The sequence below is a fragment of the Hylaeus anthracinus genome, unplaced genomic scaffold (assembly GCF_026225885.1).
Source record: "Hylaeus anthracinus isolate JK02 unplaced genomic scaffold, UHH_iyHylAnth1.0_haploid 12001, whole genome shotgun sequence".
NCBI classification, from domain to species: Eukaryota; Metazoa; Arthropoda; class Insecta; order Hymenoptera; family Colletidae; genus Hylaeus; species Hylaeus anthracinus.
The window spans coordinates 14,851,124-14,869,467 of NW_026534348.1; the positions used below are offsets into that span (position 1 = coordinate 14,851,124).

Consider the following 18,344-nt stretch of genomic DNA (forward strand, 5'->3'; position numbering starts at 1 on the left):
ATGTAATTAATTTCATCACGCCAGAAAATGTCAGTTCAACACCGAACACAATTACGTTAAATCGTACGAACTTTGAAACTGAATAAGTTAAAGGTCATCAACGTTGCTTCATTCCCGTTACGTAATTATTGAAATGATACTCGTGCAACGATAATTTTGTTGTGCTGATGTTTTTCGTTGTACCGAGTCTTAAAAATAGCTCGACATTGAATATAAGAACTCTCCATTCGATTGATCTTTAATCTTAACGAAATAGATTGATATTTAATTTAATGACGCGATGTTTCTTAAAGCTTAGTAATTGTTTTTCTTCGGGTTGAGTAGAGTGTTGATGCAAATTCAAATTTTTACAAATGTAGACAAAGAACTGAAATTTAAATAAAAGTTCTCATACACTTCTCATATATTTGTCCATATTTCCACTTGTCATAAATGCACAAACATCCGCACTCAAGTAATGAGTTATTCCACTTCTATTCTATTTTACTTTGTTTCCAATTCTACTTTTGTGTTGCAGAAAAATACCTTTGAAGGAAAGAGATGTCCAGGTCACGCAAGATAAGAATCAATCAGAGCTCGATCGTCCCCGTCGCGCAAGGGGCAGCTGTTATGAACGGGCAGATTATTTTTCGCTGTTCCATCGATAAAATCGAATCCGTAGTAATTCGAGCGCCACGCGGCCATTACAAAACCAATTTACTCCCGTTTCACGCCCAATCGCGTGCAAAATGGCAGGTCCGATATAAAAATTTTAATTGCCCCCGGTTATAGGCTCGTAAAAGGAGCGTCCCTGGCTTGTAACCCGTCGTATGTGTGCACCCGCATGAATATATTCATACCACGATGGCGAACCTACGCGAAAGTGGAATACCTCTGGTAGCTTCGCGCCTCTTTCATCGATATGGATTCGTATATTAATTGCATTCTGACGGTAGGTACCCCGCAAAGAGGACAGCATCCCGGTAGCCTGTCAACGTAGACAGAGAAACGGTGAAGTCGTAGTAGAAAATCGAATGGAAAAGCGTGAACAGCATCAAACTACCGACTTAACCGACTCACTCGATAGATATTCCTATCTCCTTCCATATGCTGACAACACGGCTTCATGAAATCCTGATTTCACGCTGCAATTCTATTCATGGGCTTAAAACATTTTTCAACTCTTCGTCAAGATGTACATTCAAGCTATCCAACATATACAAGGTGTCCCGTAACTGGTGGTACAAGCGAGTAGAAGGGCGATTCTACGTAAAAAAGTGAATCGAAAATGCAGAAGTGTACTTGATTTAGCTTCAGCTCATCGGATTTCATTCTAGATCATAAGCATAAAAAGAAAGTAAAATTATCATAAGAGATACCATCGTGTTGACAATGTTTATAGACGTTGCAGAAGTCCGTCGAACTGAAGCTAAACTAAGTACACGTGTATTCGACAAATTTTCAAACTTATTTTTATCGAAAATAAAGCTCAACAAATTTTATTCTACATTCTCGTTTCAATTTTTCACATAGAATCACTCCTTACTCGCTTGTACCACTAGCTACGTGATACCCTGTATATTTTAACCGGAGTCCTGTATATTACAACTGAAGTTTTATAGAGAATATTCCGATAGAAGTTACTTAATTGTAATTAAATTCCTAGTGATGCCAGTAGTCTATTTGGGCCACTGCCACTCTTACAGCTCGTATACCTCGGGTTCGCTAAACTCGTACTGTACCTACGATTGAACATAGTTACAGCCACTGAGGGTCAAACTACCACGTGACTTACACGTATGAGATTACACCATTGTAACGAGGAGCCAAAATATTTGAAAATTGGCAACCATCCATACCCAGGCTATCGAGAAACGATTTCCTAATGAGAGGACAGGAATACAGGGCTGTACGGGCGGCTGAATAGTCGCCAGTCCAACGAAACAATCGAAGTAACGACCATGTCGATAGATAAGGGGGCTTGTCCCGTCGATAAAGGCGCCATATACAAACCATCGACCTAACCCGAGTGTCTGTGTGCACGCGGTCGCAAGAGCGCGCCAGTCGAAACTCGTAGAAATCATTTCCTCGTACTTCGACAATGGTCTGACTACTCCGGAATAGTTGTGTACACGCGTCTTATCGCTCGTATCGGTCCGCATAACGTGACACCCTCGAGGAATCCTCGCGCGAGATTAGGTCTACCGGTTACGTAGGTAAGCGAGAAAGCTGGCTTTAAGGTTGCTTTCTCACGACGAGACTGGGTCGCTATCGAGACAACGTCTCTACCGAGAATTTACCTCTTTCGATTCGATCTCATCAGCTAAGCAAAATTTTATTCGAGTCGAGATGGTTGCTCGATAGAATAGTTAGGTAAGGCTTTTGTTTCTCTGACGATCTCTGGATGTAATACCACTCTGTAATTCAAAGATTTATTCTTAGTAGTGTAGCGAGTGAATGTTTGAATCAGTGCGAAATGCGCGCCGAATGAATGTGATCAAATGAGATCGAGCGACGGGTGACAAGTACGAATGATTGGTTAAGCGAAGAGCGAAAGGTGTGTGTGAGACAGGAGTGAGTGAGAAGGGAGTATGTGTTTGAAAATATGTATACAAGCGCAAGGAGAGAACCAGAGTCAGATGGACTGCTCGAGTTGAGAAATAGACACGTTTTGAAAGAGATTGCGACAGTATATTATTTTCTATTATTAAGATAAGTGTAATTTTGCATCCTACGATAGCCTTTACAAAAGGTAGTGAACAGTATGGCGCTGGAGCGTGTGAACGCGAAAACGAAAGGGTCCTTTCTATCTACTAGTATAAATGTAATCAAGAAGAATAGAATAACAAATATACTAATATTAATCTTTTTAAGAATATAAGATAAGTTAAAGTCCTTTATATCCCGCGAACACATATTTTAATTCCTATTAAATAAGAATATTTACTTAATAGGATCAAACATATGCGATTTAGAATACCATTACGAAGACCACGCAAGCCGAGTGAATATCCAAATGTTGACTGGAAAAAGTAGTGACTGACAGAGTCGATATCCGCTACGTAGATACGTACAAGGAAATAGTATTCACAGACAGGTATGAATGACATATGCTAAGAGGTAATATCTAGCGAAAATGGCGCCACTGATTACGGAACTTTATTTTCAGTGACTGAAGCGTTCATAAATATATACATATTTTAAAATCACAAATTATAACTCCTAAACTGTATGTACTACTGTGATAAAAGAGTAGTAAGACTTTTTTCATTTAAATGTTATAAACTATTCAACGAGAATCGTTGCGCACCCTGAAGTCTATTCCGGAAATCTAATTTAACCGTTGTTTGGAAGACTGGAAAAAACGTTGGCAAAAGTGTATCCTCTCCAATGGGGACTACTTCGAAGGGGATGAAATAAATTTGGAAAATTAAATAAGCCGTTTGTGTTTTATTTGAAGAGTCTTGCTATTTTCTTATCACAGTAGTATACCACGGCGAGCGAATCAACATCGCTAAGAATATCGTTGCAATTCTGCTCCAAAATGAACCTACATTTAGAGATTTCAAGATTGCGTATTTATTCATTGAAGAGACCAAGAGATTTAATAAAGAGAACAATCTTGTACCAAAATTGACCTCGTCCAACTGTTTTTTTTTTCGGAGTTCATGCATAACCTGACCAGAATTAGACGGTCGCGAGTCGGTGCAGCTGTAATCGACGTCGATAACGGCTCCTAGGTTAATAATAGATGGTGTACCTGGGTATCGAAACTATTTCCATTTTAAAATCGATACTCCTTATTCGTTTCCTCGAGGTAATCCCTTTCCATCGCGTCGCTCGAGCGAACTATCGTTTCATCTGCAATGCGTGACATCGATGTAATCGATATCTAATCTTGTCGTCCTCGTTACTAGTCGCGCGAGTACTGAAATCCCGAATTCCAGGCTAGGGATCGATCGGTGATAGAGGAAATATTCTATCGGGGTGTCTTCGATGGAATCTTGGACACGCATACAGGGCGATAGCATGCCAGCTTGTCCCGTCATATATTCTATTACTGTTCCTACAGGTATTTTTAAATTACCGATCGAAACAGAGCTCGTGTAAAGTCTACCAAATATCGTAGGGTATGCAGTTTATGAAATTGAAAACGAAATGAAATCATTTCATAACCCTTTCAAACCTGGCATACGCAATTGAGGACGCTGTTAGAAGAATCTCCTCTCAAAACGGAAGAGTTAATTCTTGCTAATTTATTTAAATTGAAGAGTTCGTGTGGGCGAGATTGATTAACAATTAATTCTCTACGTTCGGGAGATTCCCGAACAGATACAAAATTTAAATATTAATGAAAGAAAATTTAAAGATTAATGAAGAAGAATCAGTTTTTCTTGAATACTACACTACTAAAAATTAATTACATTAGTACGAGAAAAAAAAACAATTCAGGTGTGAAAGGGTTAACACAGGACTGTTGGAAGAAATAGTTACAGAAATAGTACACTTTTGGGCATTAGGTAATTCAACAATGCAAACGAAGTGGATGAGTGAGGGCTTTGCATACAGAGAAATAGTATGGTATTGCAGAGGCAGACAATTGCTTTCAGAACGATGGCGAAAGACCATAGATCAGGTGTGTCAAACTCACTTTTGCCTGAGGGCTAATTTGCACTTGCTACCATGTTGCGGGCCGCGGGCCGCGGATGCACAAGCACGGGGTATAAAAGCAAAACTTAGTTTAAAAAATAAGTCGCATTAAATATGCTCGGTGACCGTACTTCGAAACGGTGCAGCACATCAATCAATGGTAATTCATCGACTAACGATACCTAGAACAAACCTATTCATAAAAAAATAGCTGTTTCTTATTTTTTACACATCTCCAAACTGACTTCTTCACGATCGCTCGCTCTCCGTGCGAATCGCCGCAGACGAAAATCTCGATTTTCGTGATCTCCTTAGATTCGGCGTATACTAGCTTTGGGTTACATCCCGGAGTATAGAACATCACGAATGACGTTAAAGGGGTGACTCGATCCGAGAAAAATTCCATTTTCATAATATGTCTGTCCGTGGGTCTCCCGAGCGGGCAAACATTCGTCCACGGAGCATCCTGGAAAGCTCGCCTTCGCAAATACACCGTGTATTTTTACAACTCACGCCGATCGTTACGAAAGCCCTGCCGGCCAGCCATTCCTTATTTATGAACAGTCCTGTATTCCCCGCGGGGGGAAACGTAGGCGGTCACCAGGTTCCCGAAACAGTCGTAAGAGTGTATAAAGCTGACTAAGGCTATCAATCACCTAGACGAAGCCACGAGAGCGGGGCGGGGTCCCCTCTCTGGCTGTTTTGTTCGTTTGCTAGCTGAGGTTCACGCGGGTAATTGCTTTCCCGGCATATGTGTGCGACGACGTCGTGCTGGACGATCTTTTGAGTACGTGACAAGAGAGAGAAGCAGAGACGAAGAGAGACGGTGTTTAATCGGGCGCGATAAATCTGCTCTATGCACGCAAGAATCGCTTACTGTTACGTTAATAGGCAACGTTAAGGGAGAATGATGGTGTGTTGGTTGCGAGTGGATAGCGTGGATGCACTCGTCGACGCGCGTGCCGCCGTGTTTTGACTAGATTTAGGAAGCAACGGTGATTTCGCTTTACGAAGTGAAGACGTCATTTGGAAATTACACGGGCTAACGATCTCGGTTACAGCACGCTCGAATAAATGCCGATGAATTGCAAAAACCAAGGTCAAAAATTACGGAAATTAATTTCCGCTCGTACAGATCTGCGCCTTTTGATTGTGCTGGTATTATCGTCGAATAACTGCGAATTTTGAATTGTCATTGTTCGGAGGCTAACGAATCAATTTCTACTGGGCTTCGTGGATTAAATGACGAATTGCACGCACGAATTCCACGATGTACTTACGGAGTAATTGGGGAACAAATTACTCCAATATTGTACAGAACTGCGCGTTCGCTATTTCCAAATTTACACATCAATCGCGAGCATTAGCTGCCAGAAGCTTCCCAGACTCGTATAGAAAAGTACGAGTTGGCCAGAAACGTTATGTTTCATTGAAACGTCCGCGGCAAACAGCAGACGCCAAATTACTGACTACCACGGTAGACGAAGAACTCGAGACCGCGATGTATAGAGGATCCCCGACGGTACTGGTCCATTACCAGCTCAGAATGATGAAAGGAAACTAGGCACGAGCACCGTCTCGCTCTGCGGCTGGACTTACTCGATCCAACGTCATCCGAAACGTCTTGGCCATATCGATTGGTGCTAGAGAATCCATAAAACGCGAGAGTGGCTATTACAGAGGGAGAGCATTGTACTTCTTTGGCACGTAAATCGGTCACAAAGTTGGACACGTTTCTATGCCTCTTGCCGTTGTGACGTTAATCGTGCCGTCTGAGTGTTACTCTACTCGTCCACGTATAAATTTCAAGCTCGTTTGTTAAATCTCCCGTGCAATACACGACTAATAGGGAGATGCCAGTGTTTCGGAACGAGAATTGTTAGATGACAGTAGAATAAGCATGTTGACGTCAGACTGCATATACAGTCGGTCCTATAAATATTTGTACCCTCTGTGTTCATTGAAGGAATTTGTCTAAACTAAATGATAGGTTTGATGTTTCCCAATAAATTCTTCATTATATACAGGGTGTCCCATGTTTTAATGGACAAACTTAGGGAGCATATCCTACAAGTGGAAATCAGAAAAAATGTTATTTGAAGTTTGCTCAGAAATGCTTTATTACAAAGTTATAAACAAATAAAGTTAGAATTGATGACGGTGGATTTTGCTTTATTGAACATTGAAAAGTCGAACGTGTTTATCGGATTATTTCAAAATGTACTTGGGCGCAAATACAAGATTGGCATCGATTTTTTATGGAACTTATTACAGAATAAATCTCTTTCCTATTTTGTTGCATTTCAGCAACGGAGATATTATTCCGTAGATGAAATAAATATCAGCGTATTCCTCATTTGAGAACACTCCAGGCAGTTTCACCGCAATTCTTGATCCAACTGGTCATTATCACAAACAGCAAATCATATAAAAAAAGTAAATATGACACGAATAGACAAATAAGATAAACACGTTCCACCTTTGAATGTTCAGTAAAGTAAAATCTATCGTTATCAATTCTTACTTTATTTGTTTATAACTTTGTAATAAAGCGTTTCTGAACAAACTTGAAATAACATTCATTTCTTATTTCCACTTGTAGAATATGCTCCCCAAGTTTGTCCATTAAAATCTGGGACACCCTGTATATACAAGTGTAAAGTTTATCCATCTACATATTTATAACGAAACATTTACTTGAAAACATCGAACCTATTAGTTAATTTAGAGAAACTTCTTTAATAAACGTAGAGGGTACGAATATATATGAGACTGTATTTTAGCCGAAATTGAGAAAATTAAACACTTGTTTTTATTCGACTACTAAGTCCTCGTCCCATTGGAACCTATAGGTCGATTATGAAGGACAGGGGACAATGAAAATTGTTCGATTCTGGTTTGCAATATAAATTGAAAATGATTAAAAAAATATAAAAAAGAATATTTTTTTAAAATAAAGTTCTTTGACAATATTCATAAACTCGAATGTTCGCAATACACCACATGAATTCATTGCAGTCCCTCGATTAGTGTACAAATGGTATCACAGGGGAAAGTGGTGTGTATTCGAATGATACTCGTTACGCTATGGGCGTATCCAATTGAATACATACAGCGTTCAACGTGTTATCACGTTTCATTGTATGAGATTGCATTTCCTGAAATCTTATATCATCTAAGCTCACATTTCAGAGCCATGGATGCTCCATAATGAGGATGCGTTTATTCGTTAGGTATCGATTCTCCCAATTTTTGGGAGTAGTGGTGTTAATTTTGAAAGTAATTATATTAGATAGAAAGTAGTTTGTGGAGAAGAAATGTAAGACTAACAAATTTTGTTACTGACACCAACGCTTTAAGAAAGCTATAAGACATTATAATCATGTCTAATAACACCAAAAAAGACACGTTTCCAAAGTTAGACTATTTTATGTAATGCGATTCCTGTTCGCGCATTTTGCAACGAGATGGTGCAGAGTGCGAAGGGTTAAAAAAGAAGAAAGAGTTTCACTTGGCCCAGAATGATGCGAATCAACAGAACCCAAAATCGAGCCTCACGAAAAATCTTGTCACGCCTGCCAACCCTTCGATCGATAGATTCCTCAATGCGTGCCTCTCCCAGAAAACATTTCGCCTGCAAAGTACACCTAAGCGTCATTCCAGATAGCAATGACTCAACCGTTCATAGCGAGAAGCCACGCGCGCATCCGTTGCTAAACGTACCAGCATCGTTATCGTCCCAGGTGATTCATAGATCGTTCCGTAATCTCGGGATCCACGGAACATCTCACCTGCGCCACGGGTCCGCCGATTGGCAGACGACAGAATCCGTAAAACGCGAGAGCGGTCGTTAGAGAGATAAGCTTGTGGAGCTTCCACAGTTAAATGCTCTCTCGCGCGTGGTCACGCCGTTCGGCCATAATCCTTTTAGGCCGCCAGCCCTTCGGTTCTTAAAACATTTTCCGTACAGCACGAGGCTTAACGGCTTACTACTTGAGGGCAATCTGTAAAGTGCCGGCTAGGACCAGCGGAGTTGCTCCTCGACCCATTAACAGGCCACTTACCGCCAGGTCCGACGCAGAGGCTGATCGAAGGGACAACCACTCGCGCCAGAGATCGCTGCTACCTCGAGGGCTCCGGTAATGAGCGCATTTTTTATCGCGAATGTGCTCCCAGGACTCTCCCGATCTTTTCAATTTGTATTTGCACTCGGAGGAGGGAGGACGAGTCTCCCGATACCGCGAAAAGAAACTTTCTCGCATTTCCAGACACCGATGTGCCAGATACCGATAACGACGTCGGCGTCGTTCCCTGGCCCCCGCGAATGGCTTCCATTCGGGGCTACAAAGTGTTAACGTTGTTAACGCGCTCGAGAACTTAGGACACACCCAGTCCTCGAAAACGTAATCCCTGGAGTATGCATGCAATTTGCTGCGCCAATATAGTTGGTGACCTAGCTACTCCATTCATCGCGTGTTGCGCGAATAAAGACGATTGTTGCCAAGAGGGTTACCCCAGGTATACCTCGAGAGGGCTCTCTAAGAGGAGGACGGAAACGAAAAGTAAAAATTCTAGTTGTGTGTGCTTTGGATGAACGTCCGTGTGACGAGAAATTCTTAGCCAAATTGTCAGAAATAAAGGATGGAGTCAGAAGTATAAATTACGAAGAAACCTTGAGGCGATGTCCTCGCTACTTCGATCAAGCTCTCGTTAATGTAAAATAACTCTGATAGCTCTTATCATATTTACAAGGAATAAATCAAATATTCAGGATCGATCTGCGTTCTGAATTTAGAAACATTTCTGTTTGAACACTTCCAAATATTTGTATTAAACATCGTTTAATACAAACAAGGGTTTTTCAAAAACTTGAAAAACCCTTTTCCTGTTGTTGTCTTAATGAAAAAAAAACAACAGTCGAACAATCGAGTTAACAAAAATATCATCTTATAGAGAATTAAAAACGAAATTCTTTTTACACGTACCGTTTATTCATACGGCGTTCAGTTTCAGAGATAAAAATTGAAAACTTAGAAGACCTTTTTCATAAAATTCAATTTTTGCAACGAACTCCTAACTTTTCAATTTTTACTTTCGAAACTAAGCGTTCTATGAATAAACTATAAATATAAAAAAGTTTCGTCTCATGATCCCCTATGAGCTGATATTATTTAAAAATTGATTCAACGAATGTAAACATTTCTCTGAGTCCACACCACGAGGGTGTATATATACGCCCTTCACAGTCAAAGGGTTAAAATCCCATCCTAAGGAAGTTGCCTGACGCAACGTTCGCATCGATCTGTTCGACAATCGGTCCAAGATGGTTACTTCTGCGAGCATCGAGAAAATTTAATCGAAAGACTGAATCGAGTAGGACGCTGGACCAGAATCCATTCGCGTCCGTGGCAAAGGAATAATCCGAGGAGACCCCTGGAAATTCTCGCAGCCATTACCGATCTCGGTGCACCAGTCACTCGTAGACATATCTACAGAATGGTTCCTTATGCCTCGCGAGTGACTCAGGAGCTGATGCGGAGCGTCGGAGATGCTCGCTGAGATTTCCCATGGGTAGCCGTGTAACTAGGGCCCACGGAACAAGTTGGTCTTGTAGGCCTTTGACGTGGTACTTTACATAGAATAGCGTCACTATTCGGTGGCGCGACACGAACCGTCAATTAGGAAGAAACAATCGGATCTGCATAAATTTTAATTATCAACGACTGCTCCATTTCCGTATGGGCTTTGGAGAGAATTGTACTTTAAAGTACACGCTTAAAGGATGTTTATGACAGAAGAGTTGCATATGTAGAGAAATTCGATAATTCAGACTTGGTAAACAAGCACGTTCGTGCTTCGGAAAACTGCTTTCAAAACCAATTTTTCGACCACCTGCCTCGAAGAACTCGTAGACAAACGAAAGGCTCTTCTACAAAAATGAAAACACGTCGTTTGCGCCGTGAACATATTCGCAGAGTTCCTGATCGTTACCAAACATTGTAGAATAATCATAACAGCCGATCGCGGCTCGAAGAGTTCCGCGTATCGCTTTCCGTCGGAAGCGATATCGGATGCATATTCTGCAGCTCGTGTAATGCAATCGCGCGGTACGAATGGGTTTTCTCGATGAATATCTGATAGCTCGACAGCAACATTGTCGATCCTCATCGTCGAACCTCTAATTACCACGTTCCATCTGACACTTTGATCGGTAAAACACAACAGGTTGCGCCGCGAGAAGGACAAAGGAAAAGAGAGAGAGAGAAAGAGAGAGAGAGACGAGCGAACGGATATCGGCGCGAATGGCTACATGCCCTCTCGCTGGTTCGAGCGCTTGTAATTCCGCTTGTGGCCTGTGACGTTCCAGCTCGTTAGAAAACGAACGTGGCCGAATTCATCGGAGTTGCTCGACAAAGCGTGATCGCACTTGGCCGACAACCTTTGCCTGTTCTGCCAAAAGCCGTGAACGAGCCCCCGATGAACACCACCTGGCAGAACTGCGCGAACAAGCCGTACTACAGGCCGCAACAAGCTGTCTCGCAAACCGGGGGAGAAATTGGCACGTACCGTCGCTCCCTGTCGTCGTACCCGCGCACAACGGTTTGCAAACTCTTCTGAAAATACCGCTGCGCCGCCTCTACCTATAATTATCGCCATCGCGGAAGGTACTATTACCAGGAAGGTGCTGATACGAGTATTTCATCTTGTACTGCAGTGAGTAAAGGGAGTCATTCTTCATCAATATGGACGCTTAAATGGTCACCCTTACGTAGTAAAAGCTTAGTTTCCGTAATAACACGACGGTTCGGAAAGGAATATCCTCAGGATGAACACTTTTGGGAGAGACCTCGTATACAGACTGGAAACGTTGGGCTTCTCTAATCCAAACTGTGTTTGGGCTTAGGAAACGAGTTAGAACACCAATAAATGTTTTCATTCCTAACGACCTTTCAACGCGTATTTCTAATAATCGATATTACAGAAACTAGATTTTCCTAGAAGCTTTCAGATCCTGCCCAACTCCACAGTCTGAGAAACACTGCTTTGGTACGTAAACAAGTCTTACGCAAGACTTTGATGAGTACACAACACAGCTACCTACCTCGAGAATGAATCATTGTAGTCCTATACACACAGTCGGAAGATGGTCACTATCTGCCTCGGAGAATATTTATTATTTTTGCAAACTCGAAAATTCCTGCTCCGCGTCCGAGAGCCAAATGGGTCGCGCGATTACACGAACCGCTTCTATTATCTTTTTTGCCCCGATTCCAGGCCTGTGCGCGACGCTCACTCGTAATGACACACCCGTGTTTGCAGACCGTTCTCGAAACACGTGATCGATACGGGAGGAAAAAATAATTTCATGTCAAGCACTATTTCCCATCGTGCAAGAACGTCCGCGAGAATCTGCAAGCGTCGGCCCACTCGTGATCCCAACGGTGTCGTCATTAACACGGCTAGCACTTCAGCGTTTTTTCCTCGACACCACACCCTCGCGAGTATTCCGTCTCCCTTCGACTTACAGCGGTTTACGAAATTATTACATCATGGTTATTTAATAAATACAGTCAGTCCTATGAATATTCTTACCCCCTGTGTCCATCGAAGAAAGTCTAAATGAAATGATGGATTTGATGGTTTCAAGTAAATTTTTCATTATAAAAATATACAAGTGTAATGTTTATTTATGTACACGCACCCCTGCTCAGAAGTATGTGGCACTTCCTTGGTAGAAACTAATCTCTAATAAAAGTTGCGAATCTATTAATATCAATTATATCATTTGTTTCGATATGTTCATGTTGCATTAGCGAATATATTTTATTAATAGATTTTCTTTAATATCGCATTAGTAATGATAAAAGACTATAGAGGTGACTAAATAATGTTAAAATTTCTTTGATCAGACTTGAATAGTATTAATTTCTTCATTATATCCGAAGTAATATTATCTCATTTATTTTGTAATATTTCGTCATAAATGTTTTTAATATATTGAAAATTCTTTCTGAACTTTACTATCTAAACGATCCCATAGTTCCTGTATAAAATTGAATATGTCACTCAAAACATTTAATATTATTAAATGTTGTTAAATAGACATCCAATATGGAATTTAGCAACGAAAGTTGAATAGTAATTATTTACGGTGTATATTAGTTATTCGTTGAAGGTAGTAGGTCTCCACATATTTCTGACCGAGGGTGTATTTATAATGAAATATTTATTTGAAAATATCAAACCTATCATTTAATTGATACTAACTCTTGTAATAGACACAGAAGGTACGAATATCTATGGTACGCCATTACTTAGTCGTTCGAATACGTTTGTGATCGAGAAATAAATCTGAGGCTTCTATGTCACAGCAGCGACATAAATGCTTGCGATCTCTACAAAGTCTGAAACCTTGCGACTTTCAGAACCTCTCACATTTTTTAATTTCTCTAGAATTCGATGCAGTTTGCTATCTTCTTTACTTTCAGCAGAACCTCTCGTCTTCGGTTTCCTACCTTTGCATCAACATTTTCTAAATCATCCCTCGAAATCTCAATGTAACCTATCTTATTTTGAAAATCTTGGCTCAACTCCGCTCTTTCGAACGTTCAAAACGTTTGTCTCGAAATTCTTTCGCGCGCCGCAGTCAGTTTTCACGCCACCCGTTATCCGTTCATCTCCTACTGGCTCACGAACTTGTATTTGCTGGGTGTTTGCGGGCGGTTGGCTCGTGCTGATTCCGACTCCATTGTCCGAGACACCTTCCCCGAGCCCTTTAGGCCAGGTACAGGTGGCAGGGGGGAGAAGAGACGACAGGTCCGCCGTGAAGAGGCCTTACAATGGTCCCTCGACTGGTGAGGGCTCTGGCTACAAGGGTGGTCACGCAAAATCGCCAGGTACTAAAGCAGACTCTCGTCGAGACGAGAAATGTCTCCCGAAAGGAAGGTGAGAAAATTCCCTAACAGAAGTAACAGAGATCTCGGCGTTGTCCTCGATGGTTCTCGAGGCCTGTCGTCCCCGCGCTTGTTTACCAAAGAATTGAAACCGGGTCAGAAATATTTGGGGTTGAGCTCCGAACGCGATAGGCGTGAAGATTGGAGTGCTCGAGAAGTATTCGTGAAGTTTTGAAACAATAGATGAGGAAAAAAGATAAAATCGACGCAGCCGAGGATTCCACCGAGTTCGTCTTCTTTCAATGAGAATTGTATCTTGGGCCTTTAATCTTTCCTCATCGCTTCGCCGATGAAGACGGATTCCAAAGTTCCTTAGTAGGGTATCTCTCGCTGAGAATCTCGCAGAAAGGATAAGAGACTTGTCGCGTGAAAATATTGGGTTGGACAAAGAGGCTTGTTTTTTTAAAGAGGAATTCTAATCGATACCAAGCGGTGCGATCTATATTCACTCAAGGTAATAAAATATTCAAAATAAAAACAAACTAACTTTATATCAACATACTCTATCGATCTTCGATATTTCTCAACAATTTTCTCGATTGAATACACGAATTAGAGTTCATATTTTCATTTCACCATGATATATCTGTAGCGATACCTTCCGATAAAGATTTAGGGATACATGTCAACGAGCACGTCCAGAATAAGAAATTTACAACTATATATAAAAATAAAATAACAAATCATCCCAAGGAACTAGCTAAGATGCTAAATGAGTTAAGCACCAAAAACGAGATGCCTAAAGAGACAAAAGTCAACTGATCTACAAATGTAAATGATGAATTGTAATTGTCAATGGAAACGCTGCTCAGTGTTGTCCACACACCCGACATCTACATTGATTAAATTTGCTGATTGGCTCCAAGAGCCAGTAAATTTTCTGTTAATAAAAAGAACGAAAAATATTTTCATTTCATCTCCGATGAAAACGTCACGACGAGCATTCCTGAGAATCAGAGTAACCGAGGAATGCGTCCAATGGGTAGCCAGAGGCAGGCCATACGTTGGCTTTGCACATTCGCAAGTTCTTTTCGAAACACTCCTACGAAACGAGGGAAGCGCTGGAGGAAGCTCTTTCCTCCAGCATTGTACGCAGCGGAGCGACGCTCGTAAGTTTCGGCCAAGTTTCTGCAGCGTCAAACAGCAATGGCCCAAAATTCGTACAATGCGATTCAAAAGGCATATAACTTTCTTCAGGTACCGTGGATGCAGTTGCGAGCGACTGCGATTCCGTTGATGCGAAATCCGCCGCTCCATGCCAACTTCGCGACACTGGCGGAGATATTAATTAGAACGCGGTGAATGCAGAGTTTAGAACGATACCGTATCACGCGTTTCCGGAACGACAATGTTCGACTGCGGACACTCTCAGTGCCCGATGGAAAATGACAATTAGAACGAGGGTTTGTTCGTTTCGAGAAAGAAACGAACTGCGTGTTTTATGCATTCGTGGCGCACGAGATAGAATAGCATTGTATTAATATTCTACATACACGCATAGAATAAACTTGTTCGATCTTAACTCACATATTTCTATAAATACATAAATTCTATTTAGAAGCAATTACGAAGGAGAGTAATGTGTTTGCGTAGAAGAGAAAATTGCACGCGTAGTCCCCTAATTTTTTAAGATATGCAAATCCACGTTTCATCTAGAGTCTAACATTCTACTTCTTACCCTGGACGCGTCCAGAGGACCTCAAACAGTCGAAAGCACGCGTCACAAAATTGGAGTTTATCATACGGAATTCGATAGCAGTTGATATTGCCATCGAATCGGGCAGCAATTTGCTTCGTATTCGGACCGTAATCAACGATGACTGGTTTCGCGAAGCACGCCCTTTGTCCGCGAATTTATCTCTCATTTTTGCCTTATTACTTTTATGCGACAATCCCTCGTGCAGTATCGTGCGCACGACCTAAATATTGTACAAGCTTGGAAAATTGATCATTCATCCCGAGTCTATGCAACTGCGCTTTCAAATTCTGATTTACCGTAACCCAAATTTCCGACTCGAAATATCAACGGTGAAAAACATACCGCGCAGTCGGAATTCAAGCTGTCGCTCTAACTTCGGTGAAACGTATACGATTTCACTGAAAACTTCCCTCGAATAATGTCGTCAAAAAAGTACTGATACTAATTACGACCTCTCTGGTCACCGGTTGAATCAAAGAGTAGTTCTTCAATGTCTCTGTACTTTAAGTAATTTTTTATTATCTGCAATACGTGCTAGGAAAAGAGAAACATCTTCAATTGTCTACATAAAGTAGTGAATTAATTACAAGAACTTTATAATTGATTTACAAACTCGATCGTAACTCCGTTTTGCTCCGAAGATCGCCAAGGAACTTAATTATTCCCAAACCCCTGATATCCACTCAATTATTTTCATCTCGCTACAAATGAATTTTAACAGACCGCGGAATCAGCCAGAACCGATCTCCCAAGTACCAATTTAATCTCCAGCGTCATGTTGGATCGTCTGCAAGACCGTCGGTCTCAGGTGGCCCGTTTGGAAAGGTGAAATTTCGCTCGTAAAACACCCAAGCGGATTCCTCGAGCTCCGAAAAGTCTCGAAATCGACATTGCGCGGATCGCGTGTACGGACTGACCCCATTCCCTTCCCGAGTGAACAGAGTCACGTGGTCCGTACGTTAATTTCGTCGTTCTTGAACCATTGAGAGGATCGAGGCGAAAGGTCAGAACGAGGGACACGATGTCGCGCGTAAAAGGGACACGACGGTGCTCGAAAAGGGCACACGGTGACCTCTTAAAGCGAGAACGAAGTTCGTTTGGGAGGACTCTCACGGTTCCGCCATTGGCAGATTAAAACGAGGGTGGTCTTTGATCTTCGGCAAGGAGCAAGAATGAGCCAAGGGAAGCGTGCAAACGCCATCGTTCGAGTTCCAGAGGGTGCCAAACTCCCCGAAGAATCGCGCGAAAGACGAACGAAAAAAGAGAGCGAAGACGGAGAACGGTGCACACTCCAATCAGCCCGTCCTTTGCTCTTACAAGATAAGGGGAAAAAGAACTTTCACTCGATACTCACGAAAACGAGGTAAGATTTCTTCATGGTCCCCCGTCGTCGTCGATCGTCAAAGACTTGTGTCGTCCGCGTAGTCTCCAGCTCCCGGTACGCCTATTCAGCGCCGCAACTCCGCTCGCTCGTACTCTGTCCCGCGAGCTTTCGTCAAAGGTCCTCGACTTCCCACCGCGTACAGGCTGCGCCCTCCAGAGAAGGGCGCATCGAGGAACCGGTTCAACTCTTCACCAAGACGAATCACCGTGTCGCAGTGTCTCACTTTAAATACAATTTACATATAGACGTCACACTTTCTCACCCTCCGTCGCGATAAGGTTTGCACATCGTCACTTTGAAACGTATTTTGTCACGCCACGTGATGTGCGAGGGAGGGAGAAGGGCACTCGAAAAAAAATCAATTTGACAAATCGACGGATCGAAAAAAATACCAAGAAGAGAGAAGAAATGGGGAGAACACGAATTAGAGAACCGTGACCGTGGAACGTTTAACGAGGGGATGATTCGTGTACGACCTCGTGGCGCGCGACTGTGTCGTCGTTCCTCGATGGGGGTTGCTCCGAAGGGTACCGAAACGCACGTGTCCAACGAACGCGGCCGATGTCGTCGGGCCGAAGTGCGCCGCACGAGTGTCGGCCTTAACGTCTCGAAAGCGCTTGACGTTGGCGCCCGTGCGGCCAAGGTGGGGGGTGGAGGGGTTCGCGGAGAAACACCAGTCAGCCCTTCCCCCCTCCCTCACCCCGTCACCCTACTCGTCTAACCGACTCCAACCCTCGTGCCACCCCCACTGCGAGCCTCTCGTTCTCGCTTCAGCTAGGTCTCGCTCGCCCCTTTTGGCACGTACCCGCCAACCCCGCGTCCACCCATTTCGCGTTGGTGCCGAGGTTGAAATAAAGTGCCGCCGTAGGGGTGGTTCGGCTGCACGACCAACGGGGTAAGAGCATGGAGAAGGACGCTCTCATCGAGACGTTGAAACGTTGGAGGGAGACGGACACAACCTCGGGGTTGCGGCGATCGCGGACGAACGCGCCCGGTCCGCTTTTAGACGCGCGACTACCCTAATCGCTTTAAAAAAATTGATATCTCCGTCGGGGGTTGACAAGTTTTGGGAGTCAGGAGCACTTCGAGTCGCGGCGGTCCTTGGAAGAGGAAGAATTAACGAAGCGACGGGGTTTCGAAAGAGGGGGTAGTTTGACAATTGCAGACCTCGATCTACCCTTAACACTTGAGCACTTGAGTAAAAATAACCTAACCGGTGTTCTATTCTTGGTTTTAGTGTGTAGCACAATGTTTATGGCTTCGCACTTGTAGAAGCTGAGTTTTGTATACCTTTGTGTAGATTGTTACATGATATTACGTATTAGGAGAAAACTATTTTTACCTGTGATAAATACTTAGGTTTTAGAATTTTTCAAAGTTTTGTTAGGATATCAGTTTGCTAAAATGATGGTTATTGTTGGATCCTTCGTGTGGGATATTAATATAATTTATAATAGACTTTCTAACTCTCAATGTTTGCTTACGATGTTTATTTTGCGACAGTGCCACTCGGAAGTCAGAACATGAACGAGGACCCAGGTCATCGAAGTCATCGAGTTTATACAGAATTATTAAATACTACAGGTCATGGACTTAATTTTTACGTGAAAGTATATATATTAATCTTCATTTAAAATACACTCAGTTCGAATACGAATCATGGAAAACATACTGAAAA

At 42.4% G+C, this 18,344-nt stretch overlaps 1 protein-coding gene across 2 annotated transcripts in view; it reads right to left on the minus strand.

The window, feature by feature from the left end:
- LOC128890569 (protein madd-4) overlaps positions 1–17,262 on the minus strand; it is a 291,690-nt gene extending 274,428 nt beyond the window's left edge. For both annotated transcript variants that reach the window (XM_054149201.1, XM_054149200.1), the window contains exon 1: positions 16,637–17,262. In XM_054149201.1, coding sequence (XP_054005176.1) covers positions 16,637–16,660 — 24 coding nt within the window. In that variant the 5' untranslated portion in view covers positions 16,661–17,262. The remainder of the gene's footprint in view (positions 1–16,636) is intronic.
- Between the last annotated feature and the right edge of the window lie 1,082 nt (positions 17,263–18,344).